General features: G+C 42.5%; 1 protein-coding gene across 1 annotated transcript in view; it reads right to left on the reverse strand.

The window, feature by feature from the left end:
* XPO4 (exportin 4) overlaps nt 1-18,287 on the reverse strand; it is an 80,657-nt gene extending 62,370 nt beyond the window's left edge. The window contains exon 1 of the mRNA XM_054211628.1: nt 18,103-18,287. Coding sequence (XP_054067603.1) covers nt 18,103-18,192 — 90 coding nt within the window. The 5' untranslated portion in view covers nt 18,193-18,287. The remainder of the gene's footprint in view (nt 1-18,102) is intronic.
* Between the last annotated feature and the right edge of the window lie 249 nt (nt 18,288-18,536).

Here is an 18,536-nt window from a genome sequence, read left to right on the forward strand (position 1 = left end):
GTTAATTCCAAACAATTACCTTTTCTTTCCAGCATGGAACCTGATAAAAACAAAACTGGCTTCAGCTTTCCATCACAAAGAACAGTTTCTCCTCAAGAAGTTCGAGGTCAGCGCACCCACTTTAAAACCTTCTTCTCCCCTTTCTTACCACTACAAGACTATTACGACAAACCGTAACACAGATGAAGCTCCAGCGCCCTTCTCCCTACTAACAAAATAGGGGGAGCCCCAACATTGCTCATAACAACTATCTACCTCTGGCAATCTTAGTATAAGCAATCCACTGATCTGAAAAACGCAGAAGTCACAAATGCAACAAATTAACAATATTAAACCCCCCAAACAGCACAGGGGCCTCCACAGCCAGGAGAGCAGTGGTAGGTTTGTAACTAGCTTTCCCATTCATATTCCCTGCAACCATCCTTTTGTACTACGGGAAGATAAAAAAAGGCGCCTGATACAGCAGCATCATTTAATTCCATAAGTTTATATATTGCCAATTACTTTTTTCTTCTCCAAAATAACCTGTCTTTTTTTGTCCCTTATATAACACAGATTTCTCATTTCTAACTTTGATGATCTTTTTTTCTGCTCCTCCCTTGGTGGTATACCACCTATTTAAATGATATAATATTATTCACTGATGCTACAAGAAAGGACAGCACAACTTGGAACAATTAAATGGGCTAAAAATTTGTCGTACATTACCTAGGCAGAAACCGAGTAACACAAACAGATATTACAAATAATTTAAAATATTAATTCATAGTGACACTCAGAACAGGAAAGAAGTAGATATGAGAAAGGGTTAGATGAACTGTCATTTGAAAAATATACACATGACTAGGAAACATCTGGTGAAGGTACACATTGGAAAATAAGGTATAAACACAAGGGGCTAGGGGGTTTTGCTTTGTTCTAAATAGTAGTAGTAGTTAGATGCAGATAGAGGATCTGAAGCTATACATACATATACAGAACCACATGCTTAGTACAAGCATTTCCTTCCTCAGTAACATACCTTTTAAAAAAATATATATATAATTACAACTGGTCATGATGGAGACTGCCAAGCAACGATGGTAATAGAGACATGAGAAATGTACCAAATGGGTTGCAAGTATCATGCCCTCTTCGTAAGACTGAAGTTGAAGTCACTGTGTATTTGCCAATAACAGACTGAAGCAGTAACACCACATCCACGTTTGAAGTGGCGTCTGCTTTTTTAGTTCCTTCCTCTTATTTCTGAAAACACGTTGCTTTTAAAAAAAAAAAGTATCAAATCCCCTCAAGTGATTCTGTTCAGTCAGTTTCATGTTGATCATCATAGACATACAAAATGCAACATTTTTTGATCACATACTAGAAGTGACATTATTTTCGTTATGATTTTAGATGCCAGAGAATATTACTTATCAGTCACTTGTGGACAGTAACAGTATCTTAAAATTAACAACTTCTAACATTCAAGTGACAACATTATTATTAAAATTAATAATGGAATAGTTTTTAATTTAAGGATGATTTAGCTAACCAGTTTGCACTGTTATCTCTGCATCACACTTTTGCTAAAAAAAAAAATAATTATCCTGGCCATGATCTTGTATAAGCATAATTAAGGATGGGACGAACAGCATTCATTCCTTACAGACAGAAAAGTGCTAGAGACAAATTCTGATTTTTCACAGACTTTTGCTATGGCAAGACAGCACTGAATACAATCAAATTCAGCGTCTTTCTACAATTACACTGGTGGAAATCTGCAAATTAGCATGTCACAAAGAACAGTCACGCACTCCTCCACACTTTGCTGCTTAAGAGAACACAGAGAGAGTGCAGCGGAGTGTTTTAAGCTGACACCCACAGTATTCCCACCTACAAAAAAGGTCCCCTATGAACAGTACAGTCTAAACACTAGTAGGATTATGGAAAGGCAAACATGCCTACTAAGAGAATTTTCTTTGGTTTAAAAAAAAAAAGATCAAATTGCTTGTACCTGCTACAGCTAAAGCCAAGAAGGAACTTTCTTGCCAAAGGCAATGTTTATGTCTGCAAGTAAAGCACATTACAAACTTGACAAGGGTAGAAATAAAAATCTGAGATTTCTACTGAGGTGTGACTTCATAAAATTCACCACAAACTCTCCAAACTGAGCTTCCCCAAACATGTAGGGGAATCTTGCCTTCCCTGCAGTCAAGAGGTAAAATAAAACCATTCCCGACCTCTGGTCTGTGGGCCATTATCAGCTTATGAAAAACCAATTAAACACGTTAGCTGTTCTTCAGAACGGTGTCTAGACTGTGCTGCAGACAGCCTGGAAGCCTAACTGAGACAAGCATAAGAAACTGAATCTCTATCAATATACAACGATAAACAAAAGCCACCACAGACTGCAGTGGCACCACTGGGTCTGCACCTTGCTGACAGCCACCATCAGGCAGGACGAGCTCGGAGAAGCAAGGAATAGAGGAAGCCCAGATGGCTCGCCAACATGTCCCAGCCGGCAGGGAAACCAAGTAACAGTGAGGCATATGCATAGGAGAAAGATCATGAGTGAAACTGAGAAGCATGTGCAGGGGAACACCATGTGAGAGTGATAACGTAGCTGAGGAGTATGGGCAAAAATAGGAGAAAGAGGGGGGAAAAAAAGAAAAAGAAAAAACCATAATCAAAACACAAGGGCAAGCAATAATTTTTAACCAGTGCACATACTGCATTTAGGACAGCTAAATATATTATTCTATACATATAAGCAATTGTTACAGCTGCAACATACCTAAACAATCAAAAGTCATGAAATTTTAACTTACTGTGCTCTTCTACCAAGATGCTCAAAACCCCCTACAAACAGATTTTTGTATCTTACACAACAAGAAACACCTTAACAGAACGACTCCCCAGCACAGTTCTGCTATATAGGTGAGTTATACAAAAGAATCAGATTCTCAGAATAAAGAGATTTGAAGTTTATCTCTACCAGTCACATCAAGCAATAGACCCCAAGACTGCATTAACCTGACTTCTGTGGAGTCAAGCCACAACAAGTTTCCACCCCAGTTTTACCAGTAATGCTTTTCAAGTTTTAAATAAGCTTTTTCCTACAGCATATTAATAACTACACATTCAATAACTGTTGCTTGCCTTTTTAAAATTGCTAATTAAAGAGATCAAATACAGGGATCAGAGAGAGAACTGGATGATTAGACACACTTCTGTTCTCAGCTACTCACCCTACTTCCCTGGCAGATGCTGATGCCCAACAATGCAGGGATGTCTGATCCACTCATGAAGCAGATGCTGCCATCCAACAATTCAAGATGCTCAGCTCTACAGTGTTCGGCAACTGCTTCACAAGTGGATCAGATGTTCCTGCCTCAGGCACCAGGCCAGAACGCAGTTTAGTCAACTAGTATCGATAGCAGCTTCTGCTGTCCAATTCAGATCTGTCATTACATGACTGCCAGAGCCTTGAGTAAGAGCTAAGCTACCACAGAAAACCTAGCTAGTATAATAAACAAATTCAACTATGTTCCGACTACTCCCTTTGCACTTGTTTTGGAATAATCATTGGAATTACAGCAGTAACTCATCTTCCAATTTAAAAGATTATTTCTGAAGATTGGTAAGAAAGATGCAATAGATGGCTTCCAACCAGACCTGCAACAGAGACAACATGGCAGAGATTTACAACTTTCTGAGCAAAAACTTTGTTTGATTTAAAAACAAAAAAATCTTTCCCAAGAATAATTATGATTTGAGTTATTTAAACTCCAGAGTGCCCAGTATTTTTCGGTATATATTTGGAACAAATGCGTGACTACTGCAGGAATTACCACCTACACACCTACTCACTCATGTCTTGCTTTCATGCAGAGACTTAACAATAGGGAAAAAAGACTTTTTTTCATATCAGATTTTATTTTGTATTTTGAAGCTGATGTACTTTATTATGTCTTTTTGCAAGTAAAACAGGAGATAAATTGTGGTTTGTGATAAGATCTATTCTCAGTTTTGAAATGGTCTTATAGAAGATACTATATATACACATTAAGTGACTAGACAGCCAAAGTAAATCATTACCATCAATATCAAAAAGGTTTTCTGAGATGAGACTTCCTCTCCAAGATAAGCAACAAAAACTACGGAGATTTTACTTCTCTATTAACAATTTCACTCTCAAATATAGACTGTTCACGTCTGCTTCTCAGCATTAAAACAGGTACCCAAGACCTGCTGCTTGAAGAAGCGCGGGTAGGACTTGAAAGGCAAAAGGGAAGAAGGTGGAGCAGAATCTTTGTTCAAGGAAGCAGGACAATAGAGGAGCAAGAGAAAAGAAAAGAATTGAGGATGATGAAGGCGTAGCCCTCAGCTAGCTGTGGTAGCACCCTGACAAACGGATGTCTGTAGCTGATCTATGTATCTATGTGAGCTGTTCATCCACTATCAGCTCTGACTGTTGTCAGTCTCCTCACATGATCCACATTGCTCAACAAGAAAATCTACAAATTCAACTACATTAACAGTATACTGATACACTGACTCATGCCAACCTTCTGGAAGCATTAGGTGAACAGGATCAGCCCAGACTCCATCCACCCCATGGAGGATTGCTCCAGCAGAATTTGGAAAAATGATTGAAATCTGCATGGGAAATTCTGCATATCCCAAGAGTTACTAGTTTAAACTTGCCAGTGCTAGACCAAACTCAGAGCCCCATATAAAGGAATCACAATAGCAGCACACACAATTATCACAGACCTTACATACACTACAACCAAGACCTAGTTTTCATTTTAAATCTTAATGCTTTCTTTATAATCTCTGGGTCAAGAAAATGCTTCAAACTGGTTCCAAAAAAATTCAGTGTAAACTTTAATAGTCTTTCACTTTTGTAAATTTAGGCAACAAAAACCAGGATACAGCGTAACACAGCAGTAAAGACTAATGCTTTAGAAAAATACGTGTGACATACCTATTTGTTACTGTTTCCTCCATACTGCAGTTAGGACATCGGTTTAAGCATACTGAGAACAAATAAATCTGAGAAATGTCCTATAATCGATATTTAGCGTGCAGTAGTCTGGCTGTGGACAGCCAGAGCATGAATGCTGACATGAGGTTACAGTTCAGAGCCTTAAATAAAACATTATTTCCTAATTTCCACATTCACTGTTCTGATGTTTCAAAGCATAAGCAAGGCCCGACAGGCAGTTCTTTTTAGCAAAGTAATTTCTGTAAAATGCCTGGCTGACGGCAATAAGCAAATCCATGCACAGTCCCTTGAAGTCATTAAGATCCTACAAAACAACAAGAATCAACCTATGCAGACTAGAAAAAACTCAGACAGGACAAAACAAGTACACTTAATACAGAAGAGAAGGACAAATAAGAAAAGCATCATAACTACACAGAACAGTTATGCAAAACCTCATTGCCCCAAATATTTTTAAACCATTTAATGTTAACAAATAAGATCAGCTTGCTTTGACTTCAGTAGGAATGAAACATCACTAGTGCAATAGCACAGGAACCCTAAAAATATACATAGTATACATTACTAAAGGATACAAAGAGTCATAAGGAGTCTACTACAACTGCACTTGCACTAGCCTCTAGTCTTGCTGTCCTGCTTCCTTCCTCTGACCATTCTCCTGGAGCTGGAGCGAACTTGGCCTCCTCAGTCTGCAGGAAGGAGGAGAAGTGTTGGTGGATATGAACCAAACTTTTCTCTTGGCTCTTACCAATTACAGGTACTTCTCTTTTTCCTCCGCAAGGAGGCATGGAAGATAAGTGGGTCCCAAGTTCAGGCCCTGTCTGTTATCCTGAAGGGTGGGAAGGAGAGAAGTCTCAGCATCAACATACACTGCAGCCTCTGCTGCAGGGTGGACTATCCCCATGACAGGTCCTGGCTCTCCAGCAAGAGGTAGGGCCCTAGCCCATCCACAGCCCCTGAAATCACAATCGCAACTGAATCACAAAATTCAAGTAGCTCATCTTGATGTTTTCTGTTTCTATACCTACAAGACAGTATAGGCATGGCTCAACAAAAAACACAAGGAGTGTGACAGTGAATTTCATGACAAAGTTTTAAGTCAAGGAAGAACTGCTGTGACTCCTCTTCCACTAGAAAGCAGATCTTAATAATGCTAGTAGTAATGGCCACAGTCATTTTCCAAAAAATCACACATTGAGAAGTAGGCGACATATAACCTATTTATATCAGGCTCGCTGTACATCAAATATTGTCAGCAACTGCTCTCCTACTGCAAGAGAAACTTTAATTTTACCTCTATGTGAAGGAGTACCTTATAGTATCTATTTTTCCCCTGCTGCCCAATTTCAAATTAAACTTGCTGAAACTACACTTATAACCACCCATTGTTGCAGGGGGAACATTACTTTTACTTACAGGTAGCCTTTTACGGTTAAGTACATGAAGATGGAGTGGGACATCACAGGGTAACAGGACATCACGGGGTAACACACACACACAACACAGAAGTTGAAAGTCATCACTTGATGAGAGATTTAAACTGAGATAATAATGCATTGGAGTTTCTTAGAGTTTTAGGCTTTGCCTCCTATCACAAAAGCATTTCCTCTCACCAAGTTAATGAAGAAAGACAGGCACACAGGGCAAGTCAGATTCCCTGCCAAAATTCAGGTTTTTGCACTTCCTCCTCCATCAATCTTGCTAAAATTTCAAAACCATTTTGTCCCAGCATAGTTACTTGGAAGGAGTTGATTAAAAGTGAGATAAACTTTGAAAACTTAAAATAATTCCTTATCTAAATTCGACATGGAAAACTCCTTTGGCTTAGTGTACTTTCAAAATAGCATGGCCTAATACATCTACCTTTGTTAACAGCTTTTAGCTGTTAACACATTAATGGAAACTTACAGACACAAGTAAAATATACAGAAAACACAATACCTGAATCATGTAAGCAAACAGAAATGTAACTACAGGGAACATGAAATCAAGACAGCAAAGAAAAGGGCAACAGAATAGAGGCCAGATGAGGAAGCTCATCATCTAATCCAGGCTGCAGGGTAAGGAAGCCAAGAGGAATTGCGAAACTGAAAATGGCTTTGTAAAGTGAATAATTTCTTTCACTCAGAACCAGGAAAAATTCTGGACTTTCACTGAACACCTATTAAGAGCTCCTCTCCCTAACATTTTGCCCATTACTGGGAAATGGCAAAAATATACCTAGAATTGTACATACTTGAGAAGGTAGAATGCAATTTACTTTTACCTTGTTTCATTAATTTGTTCCACTCTTACAAATTCAGCCTGAACCACATTACCAAATAAATTACATCTCTGTATTCACCCTCCAATATACAAAGGAGCGGACATGTGATAGGCGTTTGAGAGATCCTCTTCTAAAAAGCACTTCTTTTATGAAGAAAAATATTCTTTTATTCCACATACACATACTTTGGGGGCTTGTTTAAAAGAGGAAGCTTTTAAGACTCCCTTAAAGTTAAGTGCCTGAGTTCACTGCAAGAACCTGCATAAATCAGTTAAGTCTCAAGCTCTGAACAGTCACAGGGCTCCACATACTAAAAAATTATTGTGAAGAAATGTGGTCATAATTATATATTTTATTCTTAGTGCTGTTAGAGAGAATGTTATTGTAACATGAACAGTAGAATAGCTCCAGAAACAATACTGTCATTTCTCTTGATATTAGAATTAATATTTATATATTCCCTGCTAAACAATTCATTATCCCAAAGCTACCCAACATCTGTTCTTAATCCCACTTAAAACAACGTCACAAAAAAAGGCAACTAAGCCTCCTTAATTCTCTCAGGAAGAAGCATGTTTGTTTTTTGGGTTGGGCTTCTGTTGTTGTTGTTGACAGGTAAGGAAAGTGCTATTCATGCTTCCCTCATCAGAGAGGAGTGTATGTGTTTTGTAAACCTATTTGTACATTTTCTCAAAAAAGATGCAAAATTTCAGCCATCTGGGAAGCTACCAAAAAAGCGTGGTTGATAGAAAAGTCAAATAGCAGCAAAGTTATTAGCAAGATCAGTGACTGAAGAGATGACAAGAGCTAAGCTAAATGTCAACAGTTAAGACCTGAACAAAAAAAAAACCCCTCAAAACTATAGTCAGTGCAGGAAACACCCAAAGCTCTTTGCATATAAGATCAATGAACTTTTAAAGTAATGCTTTTCAGCCACTGCTTTAAAACCACACAAACTCAGCTTTAAGGCACCTAATATCAAACCAACATCTATCTGTAGCTGCAAGAGGAAACTTTTTTTTTTCCTCCCAGGGCTGCAGTCCTGTTGCAAGAGAGATACAGATCCTGTCTCCCATTTGGGGATCTCCAGTTACTGTATACACATATATACATACAGATGCTGTGGAGAAGTCTGCACGAAATCTACCAGTGACAAGCGTGTAAAACGTAGCTTTAAGAAGAGGGGTGTAACATAAGAGGAAACTAACTGTGCTGTAAGGTGAAACCCACAGCAGGCAGGCAGGTTCCACCAGCACAAATGATGCCCAAGTAAAGTCATGGCAAGACAAATGAGGAACTGACTGAAGGGCCCGTGTGATGCCAAGACCACCAATACAAGCCCAAGCCGTGGCAGATAAAGTTTGGGGAAGTTCATTCCAAAACCTTGAAGACCACCTATTTGCAGAGCCAGACAAAAACAGCAAAAAGAGAAGAGGACCCTTGCCTTCGCTGTGTGCCCAAGGCAGAAAAGCTACACATGTAGATCCTGGTCCAGAGAGGACCCCAGATTGATGACGCTTGCCCCCACATCACCAGCGTGGGGACTCTCCCCTGTCCCCAACCAGGCAGTGCAGGGAGGTTATGACTTCTCTTGTGCTGCCACGTGACAGGAAGGTGGCGGTTCTGCAGTAACTCATCAACGAGTGTGTAAATGAGCCAGTGCAGTTTGTGTTCGTACAACTGTTTCTGCTGTTGTGTTTGTTTTGATACTGTTTGCATATCATCACTAACGCCACAATTAACAATAGTTGGAATATCATTTTATAATAATTAAGGGTGGTATAACTCAATGTTGATTGTCATCCAACTGCACCGTTGAGCTCTGTACAAACCGATGCTTAAGTCCCAGAGCCACAGATGCCCCATGGCACAGGCCAGTGCATCAGCCTCTGGAGTACACCTAACTACTACATTTACAGACTCTGTGTTAATGATGCTGCAACCTCTTTAGTGAATTCTATGACCTACCTCTGCCCTCCTTCGCCTGTTGTTGGAGCAAAAAAACCTCAGAGGCCAGGATATTCACTTGTGACGTGAAAGAGCTGAATTCAAGGTCCTTCCAAAGCAGCCTGAAGAGCTAATTGAACATGGCTCAACTACCTCTTGGTGTCTTAAAAGCTACCAAGTTACCCATTTCTGAAAAACTGGAAATATCAAGTCAAGGAATATACCATCCACTCCAGTACAGCCTTAATGACATAATACAGCACCCCACCACTACCCACCTCGAACACCAGCACTCTAAACATTACAGCCCACTCTTACCAAGAAAAGAGAATACTTTCAGTAAAGTACACAAAAGGACAAATATCACCTAACTTTTCTGCAGCGCTTCCCATGAGCAGTTTTCGAAACACATTGATGAAGGATGCTGGTATTATTCTTCTCAGGACAAGAGGTAATGGGCACAAACTTAAGCATAGGAAGTTACACTTAAACATGAGAAGGAACTTCTTTGCTGTGAGGGTGGCAGAGCACTGGAACAGGCTGCCCAGAGAGGTGGTGGAGTCTCCATCTCTGGAGACATTCAAAACCCGCCTGGATGCGTTCCTGTGCAACCTGCTCTGGGTGACCCTGCTCTGGCAGGGGGGTTGGACTAGATGATCTCCAGAGGTCCCTTCCAACCCCTACCATTCTGTGATTCTGTGATTCTCCTTTGTCACAGAAAAGTTAATAATCTTAATAGTTAATGGTCCAAGTTAACAGTAGTGAAGAGGGGCTGCCTCTCCACAACTCCAAGGCTGTGGTTCCCAGAGGGGCAATGCAGTGATGGAGACCTTCCTCCTCTCCTTCTGACGACGCCAATTCCTCTCCACTCCTAGACACACATCATTAACATTATCTCACGCTAGCTTTGGCAATTGGCAGGTCCTTCTGTAAGCCAGCCCAGCTCACTAAACTACCAGATAATCAATCCAGCAAAAAGACAAGCAATGGTTTTTCTCAGCCACTCACTGTTAGGCTGGTTCAGGCTTCTGTGAAAACATAGCATATGTCTGCATCACACTTACAAGCCTGGGATGGCAGATGTTCATCACCTTGGCCAAGCCCTTTTGAAATCCCAGGGACCATCATCATAAAATGTAAAATTCCATGGCAAAACACCGTTACGCACTTTACTGATTTCACAGCCACAGCTTAATTATACAAAGCCTTCAAGAAACCCTGGCACAAGGCTTATTTTCAACACTACTACAGCTGTGCCTCTACCATTTTGCACAGCTGCACATAACACAGCTGGACTGCATGGAGATAAATACTGAAATTCATAATTTTAGCACAGACCATGATATAACTTTAGTCTTTCTTTATATTCACTTTTATAGTTGTGTGAATTTTTAATTTGGTAGGCACCACTAAATCAACTTATCTGACTTCTAGAGTAATGAAAGCAATAAAACTTCATTCACTTGCTCCTATACTAATCCAAACAAATTTAAGTGTATTTTCCATTTAGAAAAAATAAATACAATCAGTCTTGATCTGAAGATAAAGAGAATTATATCTGCTACTTCCAAGTGGTTTAACAGCATAATTTGACCAAAGTTTCTTTTAGGACCATAGGCAAACTTTTTCACCTCAGTTAAGGTAGCAAAATTGTTTCTAATGCAACATACTAAAAATTACCAGAATTAAAAAAAACTTTTCCTCTTGCATCCATTTACCAATCCAGTTCACCACGCAGCCACTCAAGTGAGTGCGCTACCACTCCATGTTTTGGTAGAGGCAGGGAAGGGAAAGAACAGGGACTATTTAAAATATATCCTCCTGCCAGCTTTCCCCCATTTCTCAAACTCCCTATCCGAACAACTACTCCCTATTCAACAGGATGTTTTAGACAAACTTTAATGGGATGAAAAAGAACTGAAGACCCGCATCAATGTCTCCTACAACTCAGATCTGCCACTTTCCCTTCTATGCTGCATCTCCCAGAACAGATGTGGTTTTATGCCACTCATACACCCCACTGTGCATCAAAATTGCTCCAGATGTTACCACATTCCCTTTACCAGGTCACTGCCCCAACACAGGCACCAGTTCCACTTTCTTTTGTTCTGGGGAAGTCAAGGAAACCTGGAAAGCAGGAAAGGAGATAGATACAAACAACACATTTTCCCCTGGTAAAGTGAAGGACTTGATCATAAAAATCCAGAATTTCACCCCTACATCAAGCCAGGACACAGAAGTGGAGATCTTATGTATACCTAATCCAGACAGACTTTTTAGTATCTAAACAGTGTCAGAAATTTATGAAAAGGAATACATTACTTAGCTGCTTGTGACAGCATCAGCTCAACTTAATCAAGAGGATTTCTTCCACCTTTCCATATGGAAAGCTGTTAATTAACTAATGAACACAGATTAGCATAACAACGATAAGACTCTTAGGAAGCAGGTTAAAGGGAAGACAGCGGTAGGTAGTGCCTGAAGAAGAATTATCCAGATGGAGTTACGGACTAATGAAGCTCCCCAGCAGAAGAATCTAGGAGCAAGCACACAGTATTGTCATTTACAACTCAGAACAAAATATAAAAATATGCCAATGCAACAGTGACATGTCAAATGAGTGTGAAACATCATCTTGATTCAAAGATGAATACTCCCTCTGTGAAACAATCAGGGAAAATAAACCCTAAGCATGAAGAATCCTATTTCACTAGATTTTCATTTCATCAGATGCTATGTTTGCTTTTCAAAGATACCAGAATCTGTATCAATCCTCATACTCCTATTCTCAACTCCTCACCCTTAGTACCGCATGCTTCGGGTATGCTCCATGCACATTTGCTCTCAGCTCCCAGGTAAGTTTCATTAGCATGCCATGCACTGCATGTACTTATCTTCCAAGCTGTAATATGAGCTGTGTGCCTGTAAAACGCACCAACCATACCAGTTCTTAAGCAAAAGGAGGAAAAACTATACATACACATGATGAACTCTAAGTAGCTTAGTACTGGTCCAAAAAAAGATCCGGACTGCTTGGACATAGTCCTCTGAAAACATCACCTTGCTGCTCTGAAGTAATAACGAAAAGCACGATATTAAGAACTATTATGAAAGGAATACAGGATACCAAAAATTTACAACCATCTAAAATCCTCACTTAACCGTATCACAAAAGAATACAGCTCTGGTTAGTCCATCTCACAAATGGTATCATAAATCTAAAAAGCTACAGAAGAGTACAGGGATGATTAGATGTACGGGGAATCTCCCACATGAAAAACTGACAAGACCCCTCAGTTTAGCTAACAGATGACTGGAGGATGCAATACGATAGAGAACTATAAAAATCACAAAGGATACCGTAGAAGAAAAATCAGAACAACAATCAGGTATTTCTCATAATTCAAGAATGAATGAATCATCAAACAGCAAGCTTCTCTCAAATAACACGATGTTGGGGGTTTTTTTTACAAAAAACACCTGTGAAACTCATTACTACTAGACAAGCCTAATATAAAACCCAATAAAAAATACAGATGCATTCCAGAAACAATTGGACACATTCATGGAAGGCAAGTTGATCAACAATCATTAAATACAACGATGCTACCTTGAGCTCTTGAAATTGATAATTCAAATAAGGTAAAATGTATATTACTGAAAGGATTATCCTTATTTTTTAGACCCTTTCTCTAAAGCAGCAGCTAGAGGCCATCACTGGAAACAGAACTCAGCTGGGCAGATGTTTGGTCTAATCCAGACATAATGTAGCACACATCCAGCTTGCTTTGCTGGGTGATGACTTGCAGGACTGTAACAAATCTCAGCATTGGAATGATTCATTTGTCTGATTTCTTCCAGCAGGTAACCTGCCACAACAAAATCAGAGCTAGTCCATCTCTTCCTTTCACCCTTACTATCAGTCATGCTTCACAGTCTAAAAAACTGCCTTGCAATCAAGACAGGCTGCAAGGAGAAACTGAACTTCCTCATGGGAGGAGGATTGTCATGGTCGTGAACTCCACAAAAGGCAGGTCAAAAACCAAGCCAACCTTACAAATTGTTGGGGTGGGTGATATAAACAAGTTGTTCTTGGAGTTTAAGGATACTAATGTGCTGCCTTATGCTCTTACTCTGTAAGCTTATTTCAACGTCTGAAAGAGAACTTTGTATGACCAGTGTCAGACTACCCAACTTTAGCCTGAAACCTCCTTCAGAAAGGCAGGATAAGCCACAAACTAAGTAGTACCGTGAGAAGACAGTAACGTGTGAATCCCCCACCACCCCCAAAACAGAGCACAGTGAAACAAGAACATTTACAAACTTTTAAAAGAAGGGAATTCTGTTGCAAAAGCCTTTGCTCAGCTCTTCTTGAGCCTGTTAATACTACCCAGACCCATACTGCGTAGAATAGCTTAGGATGACAGTGACCTCGGTACCTCACTTCTCTCAATCTCCTACCCAAAAAAGAACTCATTTCAAAGTTAGGTAAGGTTGTTTAGGGCCTTGTTCAGTCAAGTTTTAAATATCTCCAAAGATGAGAGATCCCATAGCCTCTCCAGGTAGCCTGCTCCACTGCCTTCACCAACCACACTTACTGTGATTTTTATTTTTTTTGCCTTCTCTCCAGCTGGAATTTCCCTTTCTGAAACTTGTAACCTCTTGTCTTTTCACTGCACACCTCTGAGAAAAGTCTGGCATTTCTAATCTCCAGACAGACTGAGTTAGCAAGCAAATTGTACAGTGAAGGTATATGATGCACTTGAGCCAACATGACAGCTCACCACTGCTAATAGGGGCAGACCAGCCGTGTACCCGTCCGACAATCTAATTTCAGCCCCCCCGTGCTAGCTCTGCAACTTAAATGGCTGCACAGATAGCCAATTCGTCTTGCTAACTTGACAGAAATCCATTCCCTTGTTTAATTCCTGTGTCATCCCAGCAATATTAATATGTTCAGCACAGGGTCACAAGGGAGAAAGTGGAGCTGCAGGTAGAAACAGAGCACCCCTTTTTGGAGGGGGGCAGGGGGAACAAGCTATAACCTGTGCATTTAGATTTAGGTGTCACAGAACAACATACATTAAAAAATTTCAACCTGCTTTAATAAACTCCCAGCAATAACTAAACAGTCTTCTGCATGCTTCCTACTTCATCCTCTCACCTACCAGATGACATTTACATTTCTGTACTTAATAATACAACCTCTGTCTTCTCTCATCCATGAAGACAGCTATTAAAATAGTGCTTAACTATACTAATTATATTCAGCATTAATTACCCCCTGAGCTAAACAAAACGCAATAGATAGGAACCATATACATTTGGTTAGGGGATGCCATGCCAGTTGGAAACGGAGGAGCAGTAAACTCATTTGGTTCATACAGATGGTGCATGGTCTTCACCAAGCCAAAGTCACACACGTCAAAGGTGCATCAGCCTATGTCACTGCATGACCGCGCAGCATTTTACATCTTAAGTTACAAGGCACTATGGGGATCTTACTTCAAGTAAACACCATTGGATTTGTTGGAAAGGAATTAAGTACCTAAAAGGCGCAAACTTTTTAATATAGCAAATGCTCTTACACACACCAAAGAAAACCGTCACAGGACCAGCATTCAAAGTCACATTTGGCAGCTCAGGACAACTCAAGCTTCATCTTTTATAACAACTCTTCAACTTTATACCAAATTTCAATCATTTTCCAAACTAAGCCTTTTGAATGTGGGCTCCCTATAACCTGCTGAAAGGCGAAAATTGATAACAAAGGAAAAGCATTCCTTCAGAGGAGCTTGGTGAGAGAACAGATTGAATCTTTCCAGTTTCCATACGCTGCACACCATGTTTTGCAAAGACCATAAAGACTTTGCAATTTATGAGATCAGCACTAACATATCTCTTATCTGATATATAAAAAGTATTTTCCAAAGGAAAACTCAACTAATCCAGAGCAATTAAAAAAAAAAAAAACGAACTATGAGAATACTTATCAAAGATCGAGAGAGCTCACAGTAATCCATACTTACCCTCAAGGAAAGTTAATTAAACACGTTCAGGTTTTCTTATTAGCATGTCTGAATTCCTCTAGTCCCTTATTCTCTCCTAAGGCTCAGTGTTTCGGTTTGAAATCAAGGCAAGTATCATGTAAACCACCACCTCTCCCTGCTCCATCCTCAGATACGTTGCACCACCTTTGATGCCTCCCTAGCCAAGTGTATTTTACTCGGATTGCTACTGTCTCAGCTGCCACAAGAAAACCTCCCTGAATCTCTCCACCGCTCCCTGCCCAGTTAAAACTTGCTGACATCTATTGTCAGACCATTCACAGCTCTGCCCTTTCCCACTGCTTCAGGTATGACTCCACTGCAAGGTGCCAGCCTCTATTCATGACCCCCCATTACCAGCACCGAGTTCGCAACCTTCCCTCAAGTCCTCAGATTTTTACATAAATACCTTTCAAAGTGATCCCACCAGTTTGATCAGTTCACACCTCCCAACTGCCACACACAGTCACTTCTTGCCTCATTCCCAAGCAGACGTTTTACCAGATTTTACCAAACAGTACAGCCCTCTGCCTAAATTAAATTAAGATCATCACTGTCCAGGTGCAGTCCTGAAACATCATTCAGCCCTTGTTTTTCCACCGTTGCTAGTCAGAAAGGAGCGTAGCGCATAACCCTTTCAGTCTCTAGGGTCTCACATACACCTTTGTAAAGCAGCTGACATGGTAAGCCACACTCCTCCTCTCCTTTGTCACTCCAAAAACCTGATGATTTTTGAGATGAAGAAATACACAGCAATAACCCTAAGCAGTTCTCACAGTTCTTCTAGAGCCAAACCAGCTTAAAGCCTGACTCCGGGTGCTTAGCCTCACAGATAGCTTTAGCAAATCTCTCTGGTTTATGCAGCTTCCTCAGTAAGACCCTTCTAACTAATTCTTGTCAGTTCAGTGTTGTCTATGAGACTTCCACGAGCTGCTGCGGAAAAGAAAAAAGAAGAAAAAGAAAAAGGTAATGACCACAACAAGTTAGCTTTCATACTGTCAGAGGCTGGAGGGAGAAAGGAAGCTAGAAACTCAACAAGGATCCTAACGACCATGTGCTTACAGACCTGAGACTTAAGTTTTACTGGCAAGTTTAGCACCTATTCTTCAACAGAAGCACAAACAATACCATAAAAGGCTTGCATTTTTTCACTGTATTAACATTTTTATTTACTTTAACTCCCCATTAAGTTGCATTTCCCTCTCTATGGCAGCAGGGCTAGGTGAGGTAAACTATGCCAACACAAGCAACGTTAAGTTTTCTAGAACAGATGCAAAACTTTGGACATGCCACTTCACGTGCTATCAGTTTGATACTGAAAACTACCTAACTGCTAGCTTCCTTCCACACACGTGTTCTGTCTCGTAATAATACTTACTACACATTTCCCCTACGCAGTCCAACACTTCTGGTAATTACAGCAACTGCGTTATTTTTAAAACTGAGATACACAGACACGATGAGAACGTCCAAGAATCTACATGGTTGTGTTTTGCAAAGGCACGCATGAATCAAAAGCAACTCAAAGCTTACAATGCATCACTGTTCGCATACTTTGAGAAGTTTTCATCTGAAAGGATTAGTGCTTGTTGCTAAGCTATCTGCCTTTACTTTCCTGTTTGAGAACACAGTCAATGTTTTCCAGGCTTTGATTTCACAAGGAGTAACACGCGAGTATTTTGACGAGGACACCTGCGAGTAAAGCCAAACACCTATCGCTTTACAGCCAGGCCACTTGGGCTAGACATTAAACTCACAATCATTTCAGGCTCTGGTCATTGATCAATTATCGATACCAGGCAAACTTTCCTACTGTTAATATTGATAACTCAGAAACTTTATTCCTGTTGAAATCATGTTTTGGTAAGATAAACTTTGTGGAGAAGGCTTTAAGCTAGCCATTTTTGGAAGATCTGCAAGACAGACCTGAAAGTGACACAGGCCAACACACAGCTCTTCATTCAAAGGAACAAAAAACTTTTATGAGGATGACCAACTAGGAATGTTTTAATACCAACAGTCACTATAGCCATTTAGCTCCATCCCAATTCGGGTCTTTGCCGTGTGGACTTTCTTTTCCATGCAATCACGGAAAATAACACACAACGCGTTTGCAGCCAGCACAAACAGTTAATAAACAGGTAATGAAGAGACGAGGGCACGAAGCACCACCAAGCGCTTTGCTTTGAGCCGGCGGCACCGCGAGCCCCCGTCTGCACCCTGCTCCGCCGGGGGAAGGAACACTCTGGAAGCCGGCGGCGCCCGGCCCGCTGCCCTCCTGAGGTCGCCTCCTCGCTGCCGCCGGTGCCCCAGGGCCCGCGCTGGGCCGCGGATCGGACACGACCCCCCCACATCTCCCCACGGGAGGCGCGCCGGAGTCCGGCCCCCGCCGCCGGGAGGGAGAGAGTTTGCCCACCGGCAACTTCGGCGGGGGTTTTCTACGGCGGACAATGGCGGGTGCGGAGCTCGCGGGAGGGACAGGACACCCCGCCAGCGGCGGGGAGCTCGGGGCGCCGGCAGCCTGCCCGGGGCGGAGGAGAGCGGGCAGCACATGGAGGAGCGGCGCGGCGTGCGCGGCGGGGGCCGAGCCCGGCTGCGGGGTGACAGGGACGAGCTGCCTGCGGAGAGGACGGAGGGTGGGAGGGAAGGCGGGAGGGCGGCCGGGGCGCGGGAGGAGGCGGGGAGGGGGCGGCGGAGGCGCCGCGCCCCGGCGGGCTGCGCCCCGCGCCTGAGGGGCGAGGGCGGCAGGCGGCTCGGCGGGCGGCAGGAGCCGAGGCGGGGAGGGAGGGAATGAAGGAAGGGACCGGTGCGGGCGCTCCGGGCGCGGCGCCTGCCGCCGCCCGCCTCACCATCAGGACTTTGGCCGCGTTCTCCAGCTGGGCGATCACCTCGGGGGCCCCCCCCGCCGCCGCGGCGGCCGCGGCCGCCGCCGCCATCATGGTCTCTCTTCAATGACGCGCCATGCGCTGCATTCTGGGAGGAGGCGGTGGCGCAGCCAATCCCGGGCCCGGCGCGGAGGCGAAGCGCCGCCGCCGCAGCGTGACCGCCGGCCGCTAGCCGGGGGGAACCGCCGGAGACAGCCCCCGCCTCTGCGCGCCCCGCACCGCCCTCCTCACCCACCCACAGACCGACCGACCGACCGACCGACCGATCGACCGCCTCCCGGGCGGGGCGGGCCCGGCCCGGCCCGGCGCACGCAGCGGGACCTGGGGAGCCCTGGGGCGGGGCCCGCCGCCGCCGCCGGTTGGAGGCTACCGCACCTGCCGGGGCCCGCGTGTGGGCG

Source organism: Rissa tridactyla, chromosome 1, assembly GCF_028500815.1.
Source record: "Rissa tridactyla isolate bRisTri1 chromosome 1, bRisTri1.patW.cur.20221130, whole genome shotgun sequence".
NCBI classification, from domain to species: domain Eukaryota; kingdom Metazoa; phylum Chordata; class Aves; order Charadriiformes; family Laridae; genus Rissa; species Rissa tridactyla.